This window comes from Oryza brachyantha, chromosome 6 (assembly GCF_000231095.2).
Source record: "Oryza brachyantha chromosome 6, ObraRS2, whole genome shotgun sequence".
NCBI classification, from domain to species: Eukaryota; Viridiplantae; Streptophyta; class Magnoliopsida; order Poales; family Poaceae; genus Oryza; species Oryza brachyantha.
The window spans coordinates 5,017,089-5,036,796 of NC_023168.2; the positions used below are offsets into that span (position 1 = coordinate 5,017,089).

Genomic DNA, 19,708 nt, shown 5'->3' on the forward strand with positions numbered 1-19,708 from the left:
TAAATTATCTTTATAATTTATAATTTTATCATATAACATAAGAATATACGCTAAATAATAAAGAACTCACTAAATATATAATAATATAATAATAGTTTGGGTATGATTATGTCGCTAAGTACTAGTTAACAATTCTAAATATAAAAACATAGTAATATTTAGTATTACGAGCTAAACAAGCAACTTGTGAGCTCGCTTATTAAGCTCGTAAACTAAAAATCCAGTTTAGTTTGATTCATCAACAATATCAGCTCCATTTTTTCTTATGATTATTAAATGTAGAGTGAATTTTAGGGTTTTTTTATCGAATTTTATTTTTCAGTGTTAGTTTTTATACACTAGGACATATATATATATATATATATATTAATATTATTTATAAATATATTGTTGGCTGGACGATGACCTCTACGAGTTCGACTTCAACCTCTTTTTTCTTCTTCCCAGCCTGTCCCACGCGCGCACGTCTCGCTCCGTGCTCCGACCGCCACGGGCACCTCCTCTCGTCCATGCCCGGACTGCTCGTGTCGCACACCTCGCGGCGGGCGGCGGGTCAAAGCCAGCGTGCGGCTTGGCGAGCCCGAGCAGCAAGCACATCCCGGTCGGTCGCTCGGTCCGTCACCCACCCACCCAATCCAGCTCCCCCCCCCCCCCCCCCCCCCCCCCCCCCCCGCCCCCAGGCCCCCCACGCGCGGTGACCGCGACTCTTCCCGTCGAAAAATCAAGCGGAATCCATCCCGCGGCGGCACTGGTTGCTCGGCCGGTCGGTGCGTGCGTTCGTCCGTGGCGTGGACTCGAAGCCGCCTCGCCTTGCCTTGCCTCGTCTTCTTCCTCTCTCCCTCCGGCCGCCCAAGGTTCGAGCTCCCCGTGCGCCTTTTGCTCCCCGTTCGGCCCAGTACTACCGCCACTGCCACCTCCCGCTGGCTCCGGAGCCCCTGTGCTGTGCTTCTTCCTGTCGGTTCTCGCTGCCGCGGCGAGCTGGAGCGGCGGCGGAGGAGGAGGGCTTGCTTCGCCTCCGACCTCGGTGGTGGTGTCTGGCTGGCTGGTTACTGGTGAGTGGCTCGCGCATTCCGTTCGAATTGTATTGCGGGGGCTCGGCCGCGGCGGTGGCGGTGGCGAGGTCGGTTTTTGAGTCGGCTGCCGCCGGGGCTGGCGAGATTCTGTGGTGGAATTTGGGGGTGCGGGCGAGTTGGCTCCCCTCGCTTGCCTGCTTGCTTGCTCGTGAGCTTTTCCGTTGCTTCTTCGTATCTGATCCCGCTTGTGGGTCTCGCCTTTCGCGCGCCAGATTCGTTGGAGGAGAGGGGCGGTTCCGGTGCGGTGATCTGCGCATTGACGTGGAGTTAGTGCATGAGTGGTGTCACTCTCCGCCACCAAAAGAGGGGTGTCGGTGGGAGCTCGTGGGTGTGATGGGGGGTTTGACGCTAGATTCGCGGCTCCAATTTCGTGAAACTTCCGCAGATTTTGAGAATTTACTTTTCTCCTCTCTTGTTTAGCTGTTTTTTTCCTTCCTTCGTTTGTTTTGAAGTTTGAACCTTTTCGTGATCTCTCTAGCCTTTGTCTGGATGGATTTAGTCTTGCTTAATTTTGACCGCATGATTAGTGGATGTAACTGTTTTCTCAACCTGGGAACATCTTGCAATTGGAGCTCGGTTACTTTATGGTTTCCTAAGTACTACTGTTTTCTGCTGATTTCCCCGGTTAAAAATGATGCAATTCTGTTCTTTTTGTTACTTTTTTTTTGCTGTGATTTCGCCCTCACTTGCTCTTTTGAAGCAATTAGCTTGCTCAGTGCTGCACTGCTTGGTTGACGTTCGTTCAGTGGGAGCTTCTACCTTCTAAATATGGGGTATTTAATTGGACAACAAGTATGCCATGTCATAACAATTCCAGAGCATGATGCGGTTTTGACGCTTGTTATCTTGTACTTTCGCCGATAGGGTCCATGTGGTTGGAAGAGTCTGTAGCAATCGGTTCCGTTAGTCTTTCATTTGGGACTGGTTATGATGTATACGCACGATTTGTAGCATAGCACCATGGATGTGTATAAACATTTTGTAGAGTGTATCATGTGTGCCATTAATGCAATCAACATTAGCATTTCATTTGCTAAATACCATTAATGGGCATGCACCTTCTTGATTGACAGGATATAAAGCACATTCCTATTTGGGTTGCGCTGCTTCTTTTGGTCAGAGGACACACCGAGCTGCCACAGTTTTTTTGCTGATACAGTTATTTGTTGTCATAGACTGTGACCTTCAAGGTGCTGCGGAGTAATAAACCAGGATGACGGTTGAGCAGGAATTGATTTAACTTGCTTGCTTGGATGGTTTGTTTCTGGATTTGGATTTTCATGGTTATGGTATGGATACGTTAGGATGAAAGCATATTGATTTTAGACATCAACACTAGCTAAAACGGGTTGAGTGATGAAGAAATGGCATGGTGGCTTTGTCATAGTATCTTTGTTCATTATCTTGATTCTAAGATATGTTATATTGGATAGCCCACTTGCAGAAAAATCTCTTCAGTATGTATTCCAACAAAATAGCACAGCCCCACTAAATTGGCTGGATGTTCCAAACCCACCTGCAGTTCAGAATCCACAGAACATCTCTCAAGTAATATCAACAGAATTGTTAGCTTCAAACCTTTCCATAACAAGGAATCTCTCTGATAGAGAGCTGCAGTCTTTGCATTCTTGGAATCATTTAAAAGACCTAGTAAGTCATGCGCACATCCTACCAGATGGAGTTGAAGCAATCAAGGAAGCTGGAGTTGCATGGAGGAAGCTAAATGCAGCCCTTGAATATGATGACTCTGTTGTTTCTGCCAATGGTAGCACTCAGCAAAAGAGTAAAGAGAAGCAATGCCCATATTCCATTCGAAGAATGAATGCTACAAGGTTAGGTGACAGATTTGTTTTGAAGATTCCTTGTGGACTGATCCAGGGCTCTTCAATAACTATGATCGGTACTCCCGGTGGTCTTCTGGGTAATTTCAAGATAGAATTAACTGGGGCTACTGTGCCTGGTGAACCAGATCCTCCAATTGTGCTTCACTACAATGTCCGTCTTCTTGGTGACAAACTTACAGAAGATCCTGTTATAGTCCAAAATACATGGACCATAGCTGATGATTGGGGTTCTGAAGATCGTTGCCCACATACTGATTCAGATGCTAAGGACACTGCAAAAGGTACATTTGTTCCAGTTGTCTGTATCTTCCTATGGACATGATAAAGTACTGTACTTACTTTTAATGATTGCTACAAAAAAACCGAATTTTTTTGTGTGAAGCTTTTGATATTGCTATATAATTGTATTTTGCATCATTTTTAGCCCTGGAGTTTTGTTCAACAAAATTGATTGATGTCTTGGCAAATAGTTCATTCCTCTCTTGCACTTGAGCTTCACATAGATACATTGTGTTCTATTGTTTTACAGTGGATGACTTAGAAAAATGCGGCAGCATGGTGGGCAAAGATATAAAAGAAACCTGGGCTGCTAAGTTAAATTCCAATGTTAGCATACAACCTGCCTGGAAAAAGAACACAAAATCTGGCAAATATTTTCCCTTCAGACAAGGATATCTTGCTATAGCAATTCTTCGTGTTGGAGCACATGGGATCCATATGACAGTAGATGGGAAACATGTCACTTCATTTGCATTTCGGGAGGTGAGTCTTATTGAAGCAATCTAATTGGCTTTGTGTCTTGAAATATTTTGTAAGCAATTCTTTTTTCTTAGTGTGCAAAATGGTTTGTTCTTCCATGGTTCATACACAACAAGAATTGAAACTCCTTTTCTTCTGCTCAGTACTCTTATGTTAAAATATATTCATATAGCAATTTTCTCACAAATGTGTTTGTTTTACCAGGATTTGGAGCCTGGGTTTGTTGGTGAAGTAAGAATTGCAGGAGATATTAATTTGTTGTCTGTGATAGCAAGTGGTTTGCCTACAACAGAGGACTTTGAGCATGTGACTGATTTAGAAATTTTGAAAGCTCCACCAGTCCCTGTGGACAAACCCCTGGATCTTTTCATTGGGATCTTTTCTACAGCTAACAATTTCAAACACAGAATGGCAGTTCGCAGAACTTGGATGCAGTATGATGCTGTCCGCTCGGGAAAGGCTGCAGTTCGATTCTTTGTTGGCCTGGTAAGCATGGAACTACGATACAGGCTAGCATATTATAATATTATATGGTGATTCGCTGATTCATACCTGGAGGCATTGGCAGGCCTTAACTTTCTATGGTTTTATGTGTAAAGGCTCTTGTTCTGGAAATATGCAAGCAAATACCACCCATTTTAGCATACCGTTCCCTATGTAAATTGCAGTCTCCACGTGCAAATATTTAGTTGATTGTTGATTTCATGCTAAATTTGTGCACTGCTACCTATCAGTAGAATGTGCTGATGCATCACTGCTATTATCTCAAACAATTCCGTGACAGAATGCTTTTGTTACTCTTCTTGTTCCTTTCTTTTTTCCAGCACCAGTTATGCTAGTTTGAATTAGGACACTCTGCTCACACTCATCTACCCTTTTCTGCCATTGTTAAAAGCATAAAAATGAGGTGGTGAATGAGGAACTCTGGAATGAAGCACGGACATATGGAGACATCCAATTGATGCCCTTTGTTGATTATTATAGCCTGATTCTATGGAAGACTATAGCCATATGCATCTATGGGGTATGTGGTTTCCTTTTCCAATATGTAATTTTTGTGAAATATTTGCAGCTAATTCAGTTTAAATTTTCCTCTTAGACAAATGTGCTTTCAGCCAAGTATGTGATGAAAACAGATGATGATGCTTTTGTCCGTGTGGATGAGATCCTTTTATCTTTAGACCGAGTAAACATCAGTCATGGGTTGCTGTATGGTCGTGTCAATTCCGAGTCACAGCCTCACCGAGATCCGTATAGCAAGTGGTACATAACCCCAGAGGTAATTTGTTTAAAACTTAATTCCACATTTAAGTTATTTTGCGCACCATCATTTTGAAACATGCAGAACCCATCTGTTGGACCATTGTATATTGCTAATATGATAACACAGTAGATGCCTAGGAACTTAGAACTTATTTTCTGTTACATTTCAATCATCTGATTTGTTAGTAATAGGGCAGATTAACAAGTTTAGTGATAAATCCTTTACCCTGTTTTCTTTTCTGCAATGAGATCAATCTTTTACTATACTTGAATAGGAATGGCCCGAGGAGAGTTATCCTCCATGGGCACATGGCCCAGGATACATTATATCACAAGACATAGCGAAAGAAGTTTACAGGAAACACAGGAGAGGAGAGCTGAAGGTAATGACAGATTTCCCTAAAAGTTCTCACTGTTGCTATGCAACAATTGCACACAGTTTCTGTGGTTTCTGCTAACATCGAAGTCACTGTGAAATATAACAAGCTTAATATTGATGGCTTCTGTCTATATGCTCTTGGCATCATAAAACTTGATTCCTACTATCTGGATGTTGTACCGCAGATGTTCAAACTAGAAGACGTTGCAATGGGAATATGGATCAACGAGATGAAGAAGGATGGCTTGGATGTAAAGTACGAAAGTGATGGGAGGATTTTGGTTGAAGGCTGCGAGGAAGGGTATGTGGTTGCACACTATCAGGAGCCAAGGGACATGATGTGCCTATGGGACAAATTTCTGAAAACAAAACGAGGAACATGTTGCAAGGAGTGATCAGAGTGAAGGTACTAATGTGAACATGTGTTTTGGTGGCTACTTATAGCAATTGCCTGCTGATACCAACGACAAGCTTGGCACAATGCCACAAACCCATGCAAGAGGAGCAGGTTAGTTAGCACCTGGCTTAATTTTGGTGGTTGCAGGATCAATGGGCAACAAAGTTTTGAATATCACACACTTTTCTTTTTCCGCGGGAACGAGATTGAAGTCTCACCATCATATTTTGTAGAAGATGTAGGTTTCTTCTGATTTGGGCATATAGGTAGGAAGGTGTTGCTTAGTTGCTTGCAGTGTGGCTTCCTGTAACATATCTTACTAGAAAAAATGTAGGATACATCGGCATATTACACTTGTAGGGTAGGCGCAGAGGGAGTATTACCAATTTACCATTCATTCTTTTACTAGGCTGTATCTGATGTAAAGCTATTTGTCAACTACTCATTGTACATTCCACTTCCTATCCACGGCATAACTGGATGGGTTTTTTTTTCCAAGTTGTACTGTACAGATCTCCTCTGTGCTGGTGTGCTCTGAAGGTCGTTGGTGTAGTTAGTATCACTCTCTTTCAAAATGCGTAAGATGTTGTGGTTTTGTCCCAAGTCAAATCTTACAAAGTTTGATTAAGTTTATAGAAAAACATGTCAACATTTCTAACACTATATATGGAAAAAATATTCAACAATAGAATTAATAGGAGTAAATTGATGTTTTAGAGATTCCTACAATTTTCTATAAATTTGATTAAATTTAAATTTTATCTTACGACAACCAAAACACCTTGCATTTAATTGATAATGGGAGTATATTTTATATATGCAAGGTTTTGCAGATTCTGAAAAATACATGGAATATACAAGAACACAAGGGCCCATTCGATCAGCTGTACTGAAGAGTAACTAAACAAGGTTACATTACCGGCGATATTCGCTGTTTTTGTTCAGGCGTCTTCAGGTTCCATGGCGGCGGCGATGAACCGACGCCGCAGCGCGTGTTGGGGAACAGAACACGAGGGAGAAGAGGCCGCTGCACACCGCGCCAACCATGCATGTCGATCTGGCAAGCTCTCCATCACCACCCGCTCTAACTCCTTCCTTCCGGTCCGGTGGCCTGGGATGAGGCAGACGGAGACATAGATACAGTGCGGTTCACCGAACGTGGATGGTTTCGCGTCCAGGTGCTGCCCTCCGTCGCTGCCGGCGAACTCAGAATTTTTTGAATTTTATTTAATAAATAATTTATAAAACTATATTTTTGGCCAAATTGCAAAATTGCCGCTCGTACATCATCGTCTGTCCCTGGCTCTCTCCCCACCGTCTGTCACGTCACCTTTCCACATAGAGATGGCAACGGGGACCTGTTAACCCGAGACCCGATGGGTATTTACTACATTAGGGTACGGGTATGAACTAAATGTATCACCCGTGGGTATGTAATCGGACAAATACCTTCACTCGATGGGTACGCGGGTACGGAAACGTTCTTATGATCCCTATACCCGTTTAACCATGGTAATAAATACCCGTAAGTTTAAATGTACGTCGTAGCCCAATATCAAATTAGCCTAGACCAATTAACCAAAACTCTAGGTATCTAAACCATCCATACATTTTCCACCACACTATATGAATGTGTGATGTCTTAAGTATCTCGTATCTAGTGTAATATACTATATGAAAACTATATAATTTAGATTGTTTTAAACTGTTGCGGTATATGGGTGACCCGACGGGTAAGGTTTACCCAAGCGGATATGGGTATGGGAAAATTTTTCTACCCGTGACGGATATGGGTATTTTGATGATATAAAATTTTGCTTATGGGTATGGGTATGAGGTACCAATATCTGATGGGTATTTACCCTTTGTCATCCCTATTTCCACACTTTAGGAGCGCGACAAGAGGTTAGATTTATAAATTTGGAAACAAAAATATATTTTTGAAATTATTTAGTAAATAAAATTAAAAAATTTCGGCGAACTCGCCGTTGATCCTGCAGACGCGTACTTCTGGCCCAGTAAGACCTTCTTATCTGGGCCGCTGAAACTTGAAAATTTTGCTGGGCTCGTTTATCTTGTAACGCTGACATAGGGGATCCTATCTTATATTAACGTCCACAATTTCAGGCATTTTCAAACTTGATGCACTTGCATTTTCTGCATTTCTGTATTGTGTGTAACTGTGTATGCGTCAAAGGAAGCTAAGACAACGGTTGTTGGAGTGTTTGCGGTGCAGCCAGCAAGCAGGATCGGCTGACAGCGACCACGACCCCGTTAGGCCAACCAAGTGACCAACCACTCCCCTTCCCACGTCAAAAATTTTCCCTTGCCGCGCTTTTCAGGTAGGTTAGCTAGGTGTATCAAACCAAGCTACTCGGACCAACTCCCAGTCCCAGCGTCAGATTAATTAACCTCCAAAAATCCATCAATCTCTGCGACTCATGCCAGATTCCTGATCAACCGGCTTGTTCTTGCTCGCTGATCGCTACAGTGTTCGGAGAGAGCGAGAGCGAGAGAGAGAGCGAGAGAGAGGTCGAGATGGTTTCCAATAATGAGAGGTCGAGGCTGGAGCTCGCGGTGGCGATGGTGGTGGCGGTGCTGGGGCTGGCCGGGCGGCGGTGCCGCGGCGACCCGGTGCAGTTCATCTTCGGCGACTCGCTGTCGGACGTCGGGAACAACAACTACCTGAGCAAGAGCCTTGCCCGCGCGGCGCTCCCCTGGTACGGCATCGACTTCGGCAGTGGCATGCCCAACGGCCGCTTCTGCAACGGCCGCACCGTCGCCGACATCGTCGGCGACAAGATGGGCCTCCCCCGCCCCGCCGCCTTCCTCGACCCCTCCCTCGACGAGAACGTCATCCTCAAGAGCGGCGTCAACTACGCCTCCGGCGGCGGCGGCATCCTCAACGAGACCTCCTCCCTCTTCGTAAGAGCATCATCGTCTTGCTCTCTCTCTCTCTCTCTCTCTGGTAACGATGATGAAAGCATGAAACGAAACGATCTGAAAATGGCTGCAGATACAGAGATTCTCGCTGTACAAGCAGATCGAGCTGTTCATGGGGACGCAGGAGTTCATGCGGCGGAAGGTGGGGAAGGAGGCGGCGGACAAGCTGTTCGGCGAGGCGTACTACGTGGTGGCCATGGGCGCCAACGACTTCATCAACAACTACCTCCTGCCGGTGTACTCCGACTCGTGGACGTACAGCGGCGAAGGCTTCGTCCGGTACATGGTGGCCACCCTGGAGGCGCAGCTGAGGCTGCTCCACTCCCTCGGCGCGCGGCGGCTCACCTTCTTCGGGCTGGGCCCCATGGGGTGCATCCCGCTGCAGCGCTACCTGACGTCCTCCGGCGCGTGCCAGGCGTCGACGAACGCGCTGGCGCGGAGCTTCAACGAGCAGGCCGGCGCGGCGGTGGCGCGGCTGTCGGCGTCGCTGGCGAACGCGACGTTCCGGTTCGGGGAGGCGTACGACTACTTCCAGGACGTGATCGACCGCCCCGCCGCGTACGGGTTCAACAACTCGCGGGCGCCGTGCTGCTCGCTGGGGCGGGTGCGCCCCACGCTGACGTGCACGCCGCTCTCCACGCTGTGCAGGGACCGCAGCCAGTACGTGTTCTGGGACGAGTACCACCCCACCGACCGTGCCAACGAGCTCATCGCCCTCGAGACGCTCCGCAAGCTCAACATCACCGTCGTCGCCAACTCCACCTCCACCTAGCAGCACATGGTTTTCCGATGATCCGATCGAGCTGTTGTTTTTTTAGAGAAATCCATCGCATGTATGGACATTTTTCTTCTCTTTCGTTCGTTCACTCGCTTAGCTTAGGATGTGTTTGGTTGCCTGTATTCTTTCGTGTGCGGTTGTGCACGCCGTCGAGGCGACTGCTGGAGCCGTGGAGCGAACCGAATTTTGTTCTCACGTGGATGCTGTCACGTTGCGCGCTTGCGCTGCACTCGCGAAGCTTCCACTGGCGGGTGGTCCCGGGCTGTCAGCCGGTTCTACGGCCGTGGAAGAAACGTTCCGAGGTATCACGCCGTTTCCGTCCGTGCTGTGCATGCGTGCTCCGCTTTTCGAACCACCGATTCCTCTGGGTGTGTCCACCCGAGCACGAGGGCGGTAACCTCACCGACGTTTGGGCCCAGGAGACGGGTGACCCCGCATGGCAGACAGTGTAGCTCGGTTCCTGGGACCCTTCGCGAGGTTCCCGTAGCGGACGACGGAGCGGTGCGAAACGGCTACTCCCCGTGCGCCGCGAGTGTGTAGGGTTTGGAGCGTTGTGGATGGCCACGGCGCACGCCACCGCGGGCCGCCCGCTTTACAGGTTGCTCCGCCCCGCCGCAGGCGAGCCTCGTGCCCTCCTCCTCCTCGCCGTCGTCTCGCTGCCCCCATTTCATCCCCCCCACACGGCACGCGGTGAAGCACGCAAAGCGCGCAGCAGAAGTCAGTCCAGGGGTGGGGGGGTTTCCCAGTGTGTGCGCTCGATCTCCCCTCTCCGCTCTCTCGGCGCTTCCTTCTCGATCGGGGGGAGGTCCTCGGCCCGCCATGTCGTCGTCGGCCGTCGTCGCGTCCTCCACCACTTTCCTCGTCGCGCTCGCTTCGGCTTCCCCACGGGGAGGCCCCTCCGGGCGGGGGAGGGTGGCCGCGCCGGCGCCGCTGGCACTTCGTGATGGCAGCGGGAGGGCGCTGGCTCTGCGTTGCGCGCAGCGGGCGCCTCGGCGTCGGGATGCGTTCGTGGCGCGCGCGGACGGCGGGGAGAACGAGGAGCCGGAGCGGGAGGACGACGACGACGTGGCTGTTGGAGGGTGGCAGCAGCCCCGCTCACGGCGCGGTGGCGTCGGCGTGGGCAAGGTGGGTTGGTTAGCTTGGTCGATCGGGCCGTCCTAGGCCTCGAGATCGTCGTGCTCGAGAGATTTCCGCTTTGGCTTTGCTGCGTTTGTTTGAAACCGACGCGTGTGTGCGCGTGCGCGCGCTGTGTGCAGGTCGCCAAGCGGAGGGGCTCCGTCCCGCCTGTCGGCCGTTACGGCTCCGGTGAAGCGGCAAGGGGGCGCGGGACGGCCGCGCCGGCGCCGAGACAGGACGCCGCCTCAAGCCAGAACAGGTCGATTCTTAGCGGAGATGACAAACCTGCCTCTGCCTCCAGCCAGAACGGATCGCTTGTTAGCGGTGACGGCAAACCTGCCGCCGCCACGCCGTCGATCACCACACTGAAGGTCCCAGCACCGGACTCCGGCGTGATCCCATCTGTAGACAAGTCGCTGGAGATCGCCATCCCAGATAAGATGGGGCCGACGCCGCCATCGCCGTCCGTTTCAGGTTTAGGGTCATCAGCACCTTTTCCCAGGCTTGACTCAGCTGAGAATTCGGAACTCACAGAGGAGATGAGTGAAAGAGTTGTTCAAAGTGCTCCGAAGCGAGAGGCACCTTCTTCCCCTATTCCAGCGGTACAAGAGGAGGCATGGGATTTCAAGAAATATATCGATTTCAACGAGCCAATCGCAGAGAAGGATTATGACTGGGTTGATGAAGATGCTGCCGATTCTTCTGATAACCACAAGGATTACGATTCCGGCTCTCTGGCTGGTGAGAATGTCATGAACGTGATCGTGGTGGCTGCTGAATGTTCTCCCTGGTGCAAAACAGGCACGGACGTATTTTTTTCAGTTCTTCTGCTCTTGCAAGTTAATTTGCTTGAATTACGTACTCATATGAACAACTTTTGCATTGCACAGGTGGACTTGGAGATGTTGCTGGTGCTTTACCCAAGGCTTTAGCAAGGAGAGGGCATCGTGTTATGGTAGTACTCGTTTTCTTTTTCTTGCTAGTTGGGCATTTCTGCTGCCACATATTACATATTTCATATATATGTTCAGATTTACAAATTTGAATCAAACGTTATTCCCAATGTTAGATTTAAAACATGCTTTAAAGGTAAGAATGATATATTTTTAAAAAATTACAGTTCTTTAGAAAATATCTAGAGATGCCAAACTTTTAGCGTAAAATTTTGATATCTCTATATAACTAGTAACCGAAGGTACAATTTTTTATAATAAAAATATATAATATCTCCAGATACTTTCTCAGGAATTATAAAAAAAGGGCCAATTCCCTGTATGCCCCTGTAATTTCCTCCAATCCCTTCTGTACCCCTGAGATTTGCTTGATCTCTTCTATACCATCTGAGTTTTTGTTTCGATCCCTTCCATGCCTATTTCGTTAGTTTGACCGTTAATTACTGTAGAAATGACTTTAATATCCTCAGTATATTGCTAAAAGCTAGAAATATTTGGTGTGTAAATTATTTGGGTTGTGAATAACAATAAGCGATAAATTACTAAATATTTTTTTAAAAGTAAAGCATAATTTCATTAACAATTTAAAAATATTTATTGTATACAAATCAAGCTTCTCATCAAATTTGAAAATTACTTTTCAACGAATATAAAGTGAAAAAAATCATTGTAAAAAACAAAGGGGATGAAATTATTTTATCACAAACTAAAAAAACATATTTAAAATTAATGTGTGGATTTAATCATATTTTTCTATAAAAAATATGTTTTTAAATAAGTGTTATTTTTAAGTTTAGCATTAACTGCTTATATCCCTTTTATTTTAGTATAAGTTAGTAGGTAGCACATATGTATAAGAGAGGTAATATAGTCATTTTAAAAATATTTAACAGACAACTAATAGTCAACTAACGGAAATGATATAGAGGGAATCAAAATAAAAACTCAGGGGCATACAAGGGATGGTAAAATTCAGGGGTACATAAGGGATTGAGCAAATTTTTAGGGACATGTAAGGAATTTTTCTTAAAAAAACTCAAAAGGTGCCAAATACGTAGTATTGTTTTAGAAATATTCATTACTAACATGTTGGAGCTATAAACATGCCATAGATCGTCATGCTGTCATGGAAACTAGTGCCAATAGGGGAAAGTAAGTAGTTTGAACCCTCGAGGGGATGTTCTCTTGTTTATTGCATGTTATCTAAGTAGTTATTAAAAATTTGAAAAAAATTGTGAAGATAGATTAATATAAGATATATCACTACACAAACATGCATGTTTAAATATGACTTCTACAATCCATAACAAAAATAACAAATATGACTGTGAGTATATGTAACTATTTAAAGTTTAATTTGTTATTTCTATTATGAATTGTAGAAGTCATATTTGAACTTGCATACAACATGTTTGTGTAGTAATATATCTTATATTAATCTATTTTCATAAATTTTTTTAAATTTTTTAATGACTATTTCAATAACATGCAATAAATAAGGGGACATCCCCTCGAGGGTTAGTAGCTTTTTTTTAGTTATAAAGTTGACATTTTAGTTACTACCTTCATTTTATGATGTAAGATGTTTGATTTTTTGTTGTAACGTTTGACCATTTGTCTTATTAAAAAAATTAGTGTAAATATAAAAAACGACAAGTCATGCTTAAAATTCTTTTGATAATAAAATAAGTCATAAGCAAAATAAATAATATTTTTATAATTTTTTGAATAACAAATGGTCAAACATTACGATTAAGAAGTCAGACATCTTGCTCTAGGAAACGGAGTATACACAAGTTATTCATGAATTAGAACCAGTGACTTGTCTTGACTAGACTTGATGACTTGTGATAAATCTTAGGTTGTAGTACCAAGGTATGGGGATTACGAGGAAGCCCAAGATGTAGGAATCAGGAAATACTACAAGGCTGCCGGACAGGTATGTCAACATTCAACAATGCAATCCAAACTCCAAAGGTATGGGGATTACGAAATGCTAATTTCTTGTTGATTTTTCTTTTTTTTTTTGCTTGCAGGATCTGGAAGTAAAATATTTCCATGCTTATATCGATGGAGTTGATTTTGTGTTCATCGACGCTCCTCTGTTCCGCCACCGTCAGGATGATATCTATGGGGGAAGCAGACAGGTGAAGTTTTTTTTTTCCCATTTGATATTACATATTTACGTTGCATTAGTAAAACTTTAGATGCATCGTAGGCCTAATGATTTGAAATGCTTACCTGTTTCCATTTTCGTTCAGGAAATCATGAAGCGCATGATTCTGTTTTGTAAGGCTGCTGTTGAGGTATTTTCTCCGACTCCATTATTAACCATTACTTCTTTGGTTTGAGGATTGGAATACATTGGTCCATGATCACCCCTAGATCAAAGAGGTATATTTTTTGGTCTAACGCTTGCAATAAGTAGAGGAAATGAGCCTGTGCTAGAGGGCTTGATCTCTCAAACAATTAGCCCTTAAATTTTCTCTCTGCAAGATTTCACACAGATCCATATTCATTTTTTTAAAAAAAATATATATTCTATATTATCTCCAATGCACTGATGAAAAATCCTTACACATGACTATTCACAAATCACAACTCCTTCGATACCTGAAGTACCATTTCCGCCTACTGCATTTTGCAATATAACCTACAAGTTCCATCCAAAGTAGAATATGCATTTGCCAATCTTGCGATAGGTTCCCTTAAGAGCAATGGGCTATGTTTTCTGTGTATATCCATCATGGATAATTGGATATAGAGGCTGGATTAATAAGAAAGCCCATAATTTTTTTAAAAAAACTTTTCCGATTTTATACAATCCGCAGGTTCCCTGGCACGTTCCATGCGGTGGTGTACCCTACGGTGATGGCAACTTGGTGTTCATTGCAAATGATTGGCACACTGCACTCCTACCCGTTTATCTGAAGGCATATTACAGAGACCATGGCACGATGCAGTACACTCGCTCTGTCCTGGTCATACATAATATCGCTCACCAGGTTATTTTCTCTCCTTCCTAATGAATGATCTTTAATTGTATCTTTATATTGCTGTTTGCTCAAAACTCAGTTGAATTCACCAAATGATGGTTTATGAAATTGTCGAGCAGTGGAATGATAAACTCTTCTCCAGTGTAGTTCTGCTTTTTGTTCAGTACTCCATCGGCTAAAAATTAATTTTTCTATTTCTGATCCTAAATGGTTCATCAATTTATTGTTTTGTAGGGCCGTGGCCCAGTAGATGAGTTCCCCTACATGGATTTGCCGGAACACTACGTGGAGCACTTCAAGCTGTACGACCCCGTCGGTGGCGAGCACGCCAACATCTTCGGCGCGGGCCTGAAGATGGCCGACCGGGTGGTCACCGTGAGCCCCGGCTACCTTTGGGAGCTGAAGACGACGGAGGGCGGCTGGGGCCTCCACGACATCATACGCCAGAACGACTGGAAGATGAACGGCATCGTGAACGGCATCGACTACAGGGAGTGGAACCCGGAGGTGGACGTGCACCTGCAGTCGGACGGCTACACCAACTACACCCTGAGCTCGCTGGACGCCGGCAAGAGGCAGTGCAAGGCGGCCCTGCAGCGCGAGCTGGGCCTGGAGGTGCGCGACGACGTGCCGCTGATCGGGTTCATCGGGCGGCTGGACGGGCAGAAGGGGGTGGACATCATCGGCGACGCGGTGCCGTGGATCGTGGGGCAGGACGTGCAGCTGGTGATGCTGGGCTCCGGCCGCCGCGACCTGGAGGTGATGCTGCAGCGGCTGGAGGCGCAGCACGGGAGCAAGGTGCGCGGGTGGGTGGGGTTCTCGGTGCCGATGGCGCACCGGATCACGGCCGGCGCCGACGTGCTCCTCATGCCGTCGCGGTTCGAGCCGTGTGGGCTCAACCAGCTCTACGCCATGGCGTACGGCACCGTCCCCGTGGTGCACGCCGTCGGCGGGCTGAGGGACACCGTGACGGCGTTCGACCCGTTCGGCGACTCCGGCCTCGGCTGGACGTTCGACCGCGCCGAGCCGCACAAGCTCATCGAGGCGCTCGGCCACTGCCTCGACACGTACCGCAGCTACAAGGAGAGCTGGAGGGGGCTCCAGGTGCGCGGCATGTCGCAGGACCTCAGCTGGGACCACGCCGCGGAGCTCTACGAGGAGGTCCTCGTCAAGGCCAAGTACCAGTGGTGAACAGCCCGCGCCCCGGCCGGCCGACCGCTCGCTCACACCGTCGTCGCCATGCATGGACCGCGCGCCCGGTCCCGGCGGCCGGCGCGCAGTACGTTCGGCCTCGATCCAACGCCGGCGTCTGCGCGTGCCAAATCTAGCTAAGGCTCGCTCAGCTCCATGAACAATCTTGATGCGGCGGCCGCCATGAAGGAGGTGCGTGTGCGACGGCGCCGGCGCCCGCAGGGGAGGTGATTGTGTTGTGCTGACTGAGCTAGTGCGTGTGTGTTGAGGTGCTGTAAGGCTCCGGTTGTGCTTTCATGGCGAGGTAGTGGAGGGTAGGGATAAAGGGATGGGGGAGTAGAATTGTGTTGTGCTTCATGGCGAGGTTGTGCTCCATGAAGAAACAAGCTTTTTGTTTCTGATACATCATGCATGCGTAGGATGTTGGGCTTGATAAATGTGTTTGCTATGTCCTTTTGATGCAATGTTAGGAGGGTGTTTGGGAAAGCCCATCGGATGTTTGGATATTTATTATAAATAGTAAATATAGACTATTAATAAAATTTATCTATAATTTTGGACTAATTCACGAGACGAATCAATCGAGTCTAATTAATTTATGATTAGTCTATATGATGCTACAGTAAACATACGCTAATTATGGATTAATTAGGCTTAGAAAATTTGTCACGTAAATTAGCTCTTATTTATATAATTAGTTTTATGATTAATCTATATTTAGTATTTATAATAAGTGCCCAAACATACTATGTGATATGGAGCTAAAAAGTTTAGCCCTATCTAAACACCCCCTTAATCCTGATTAAGCCACAGCGACCTCTCATGTCCGAATGGATGTGACATGGGAACAACTGAGCGCATGCGATCCGTGATTCAGATTGGTGAAGTTGTGCCGTCAAAAAATGGTAAGAGCTGCACAACCGAATCGATCTCAACGCTACGAGAAATAGATTTTAATCCTTCGAGAAGATATTTACTTATTTTTCTATATCATTTAAATAGTTATAAAAAATTATATATATATATATTATATATATGAGTATTAAAAGAATAACTCAAACTACTGTTAGTATACACATATTTTTTTTGCTGCAACTTATAGAAGTCACATTAATATATTTTATTATTTTTTATAATTGTTTAAATGATACGATGATACATTCTTGAGAAATTAAAGAGTTTGTCTGGGTGGAATCGGATGCCCCAAATGCTATGCTCCAAACAGGGCGTTTGGCTGAACTACACCAGCAGCATTTTGCTCAAGCAAAAGCAAACAAGGGGGACGTGTTGTTTGTCTCTTGTTTTAATCACCAAGAAAAAGGGAAACCTGAAACAAGTTACTTTTCTAGCTACTCCTTTCAATTTTTTTAATTAACGCAGTCAACTTTCGAATTTATATGTGACATTTCATCTTATTTAAAAAAGTTATCTAAATATACAAAATTATAAATCATATTTAAAGTTATTTTTATAATAAATTAAACTATAATAAAACAATCAATAAATATATAAAGTTTTTAAATATGACGAAAATCAAACTGCCTAATATACTATTCATACACTCCTCTCGCGAATATATATGTGTTGGATTATTACACCACTCCTGACAATGTGACCTGGATTTCTGTCTCGTCCGGTAGCTGAACCCGTGCAACACGAAACTGCGCAAAGAAAGCTCTCGCCGGCGACGTCCATTTCCATCGGAGAAATCGCTTTGGCACTTTTTGGCTGCATGCATGGGGAAGCGCCTGAGGCGGCAGCGACGGCACTGAAGCGCCAAGCGAAGGCTTCGCTGTCGCCATTTTGTCTGCCTTCGTCTCGCCACCGTCTGCCGCGACCACACTGGATTGGCGTTTCCTCACGACGAGACTACTGCACGGATAATTTTTTTGTTTCACCTAGGTGGAATAGCAGTCATAGTTTTTAAATGATAAATAATTATAGTTTCTTTTGGAAAAAATAGTGATTGGCGAGGATGCTTTAAGTCTACACAAATATATAAGTCTAAATTCGATCAAAAAAATAAAATCATACATCAATCAGTACTTATGAGGTGCACAAAATTTCTTTTATTTTTTTAATCTTGATATGTAGATTGAATTTAGATTTACACGTTTGCTTAATGCTTATAGACTTATACCATCATAGTTTAATTTATCAAAAAATTTGAATGTTTTCGATCATGTTAGAAAAGGTGTTGAATATACTAGTATTAGTTCTAATAGGTTATGGTTGAACTCGAAGTTGTATTTGGTGGTAGCGGTTAGCGTTAGCACGTACCTTGTAACCCTGTAACTTTTTAAGTAGAGAGGGGGAGCACCACAATGTAGATATAGACATGCAGGGGAAGTATAGTGTTGAGACCAAGATCCGTGTGATGAGGCCAAGATCCATGTGGCTAGACGCTATGTTGATTGGGAGGAGCACTCGTGAATAAGAGGCCCCAAGGATTGGGCTAGCTTCAACAAATCTCGTTAACAAATATCATGCGTTCTTGTACCATCATCCAGTGTGTCTGAGTGATAAATATATGATAAGATTAGAAAGGTTAAACGTGGTTTTGCTTTATTCAGCTTAATGTTGTTATATTTTATAATTATTTAAAACCAATGCATAAACTTAGATACTAAAGAAAACTTTCTGACTACTGCAACTCGACCGAGGGGATGAAAATGAATAGTACGTCACTGTTCGAAATAAATTGGTCATAGCCTTATAGGTGAACAGTATTAACCACATTACTCTCTTAGTTAAATATAGCATTTCTATTTAAATTTTATATATAACATAAAAGATTTTATGACATGTACAGGAATCTAGCTAGACCTATTTATCAGGTTCTTTAGTTCTTATAGAGGCAAAGATAATTTAAAGTTTGACTAATAAGACAGTTGAAAGGGAACTTTTTTCTTTAACTCAATTTTTATTAAGAAAAATAGTTATGTTTGCGGATGGAGTAGTACGGAGGCGATGCAGTGAACGGCCATGCACGCCAATCACGCTGAAACGGTATCACTAGGAATCATTTTTTTTTTGTCTGTGGAAAAGTTATAAAAGCATATATAACTTTACTTATAAATATGCTCACAATAGATTCTATGGATTTATTCTGCCCATAATTCTTCATACGTGTGTTCAGAATATAATCAGGCCTGAACGGCTTAGAGATGAATGTGTCAACTTACCCTGCGTTTTTTCTCAGATTTTTCATCGGTTTTTGAGCGCATGTTTTCCAAACTGCTAAATGGTGTATCTTTTGCAAAAAAAAATTATATACAAGTTCATTATATCACACTTCTAGGATCATTTTTAACTTTCTAGTGGTTAAATTCGTCATTTACAGGGGCGGATTTAATGTTAGGGTGGCACGGACTCGAGTTCCTGCTAGCCCGTTAAAGCTACTGGAGCCCCATAAATACTATCTAAAATTTTATGGCAAAGATTAATATAAACAGAGGTTGAAACTCTATCTAATTTATTTAGACCCTATAATCTTGTTGGCTAGATCCGTCACTAATCATTTACTCCATTAAATAGATAGCAAAATATCAAATAATCTTTCGTTATTCGTTATTCATCTCTACCTTAATCCATTCCATGTAGTTCAACTAAAGCCAATGATGCATTAACCATAGGCCGACCCACGTCCAGATCGGCCGCAGATCGATGGGTCCACAGTTATACTCCAAAATCTGAAAATCTCATGCCTGTTTAGATGCAAATGACAAATGGTAAAAATTTTGGTAACAAAAGTTTTGGCATTGTATATTTACAAGTTGATGTTTAGAGACATATAAAATCTACTATTTTTTTTGCAAAAGTGAGAGGTAGGCCGTTTACCTATACACTTTTTAGTGAAATTTGCTAATTTAAACTGCCAAATACCAAATATAAAATTGCTATTTTTTACTCTGGTATTTAGATCCATTTTACTAAAAAGTTATTCAAAATAGCAAAAGTATCTAAACAGGGCCTCAGTCGTTAAAAAGGCCCGCCAATATAAAAAGGCGAAAAGG

At 44.3% G+C, this 19,708-nt stretch overlaps 3 protein-coding genes across 5 annotated transcripts; all 3 read left to right on the forward strand.

Annotated features, from left to right (window-relative positions):
* Positions 1-977: 977 nt before the first annotated feature.
* Positions 978-6,921, forward strand: LOC102700806 (beta-1,3-galactosyltransferase GALT1). Of its 3 annotated transcripts, none has more exons than XR_423588.3 (9): positions 978-1,052; positions 2,147-3,198; positions 3,447-3,679; positions 3,881-4,162; positions 4,572-4,700; positions 4,776-4,955; positions 5,215-5,322; positions 5,504-5,826; positions 6,540-6,921. XR_423588.3 is itself a non-coding variant. In XM_006655877.3 (8 exons), the coding sequence occupies exons 2-8, from the start codon at positions 2,430-2,432 to the stop codon at positions 5,711-5,713; spliced, it is 1,911 nt and encodes a 636-aa protein (XP_006655940.1). In that variant the 5' UTR covers positions 978-1,052; positions 2,147-2,429; the 3' UTR covers positions 5,714-6,230. The 3 variants fall into 3 exon arrangements, 1 of the variants encoding a protein (XP_006655940.1); XR_423589.3 differs by having other exon boundaries at positions 6,549-6,921; XM_006655877.3 differs by lacking the exon at positions 6,540-6,921 and having other exon boundaries at positions 5,504-6,230.
* Positions 6,922-8,198: 1,277 nt separating this feature from the next.
* Positions 8,199-9,430, forward strand: LOC102706764 (GDSL esterase/lipase At1g74460). The gene is made up of 2 exons (XM_040525558.1): positions 8,199-8,640; positions 8,732-9,430. Exons 1-2 carry the CDS (start codon positions 8,254-8,256, stop codon positions 9,428-9,430), a joined length of 1,086 nt encoding a protein of 361 aa, XP_040381492.1. The 5' UTR covers positions 8,199-8,253.
* Positions 9,431-10,255: 825 nt separating this feature from the next.
* On the forward strand, positions 10,256-16,218 carry LOC102707041 (soluble starch synthase 2-3, chloroplastic/amyloplastic-like). Its single transcript, XM_015838030.2, has 8 exons — positions 10,256-10,561; positions 10,693-11,353; positions 11,443-11,507; positions 13,367-13,444; positions 13,542-13,652; positions 13,767-13,811; positions 14,337-14,510; positions 14,736-16,218. Exons 1-8 carry the CDS (start codon positions 10,256-10,258, stop codon positions 15,690-15,692), a joined length of 2,397 nt encoding a protein of 798 aa, XP_015693516.1. The 3' UTR covers positions 15,693-16,218.
* The last annotated feature ends 3,490 nt before the right edge of the window (positions 16,219-19,708 follow it).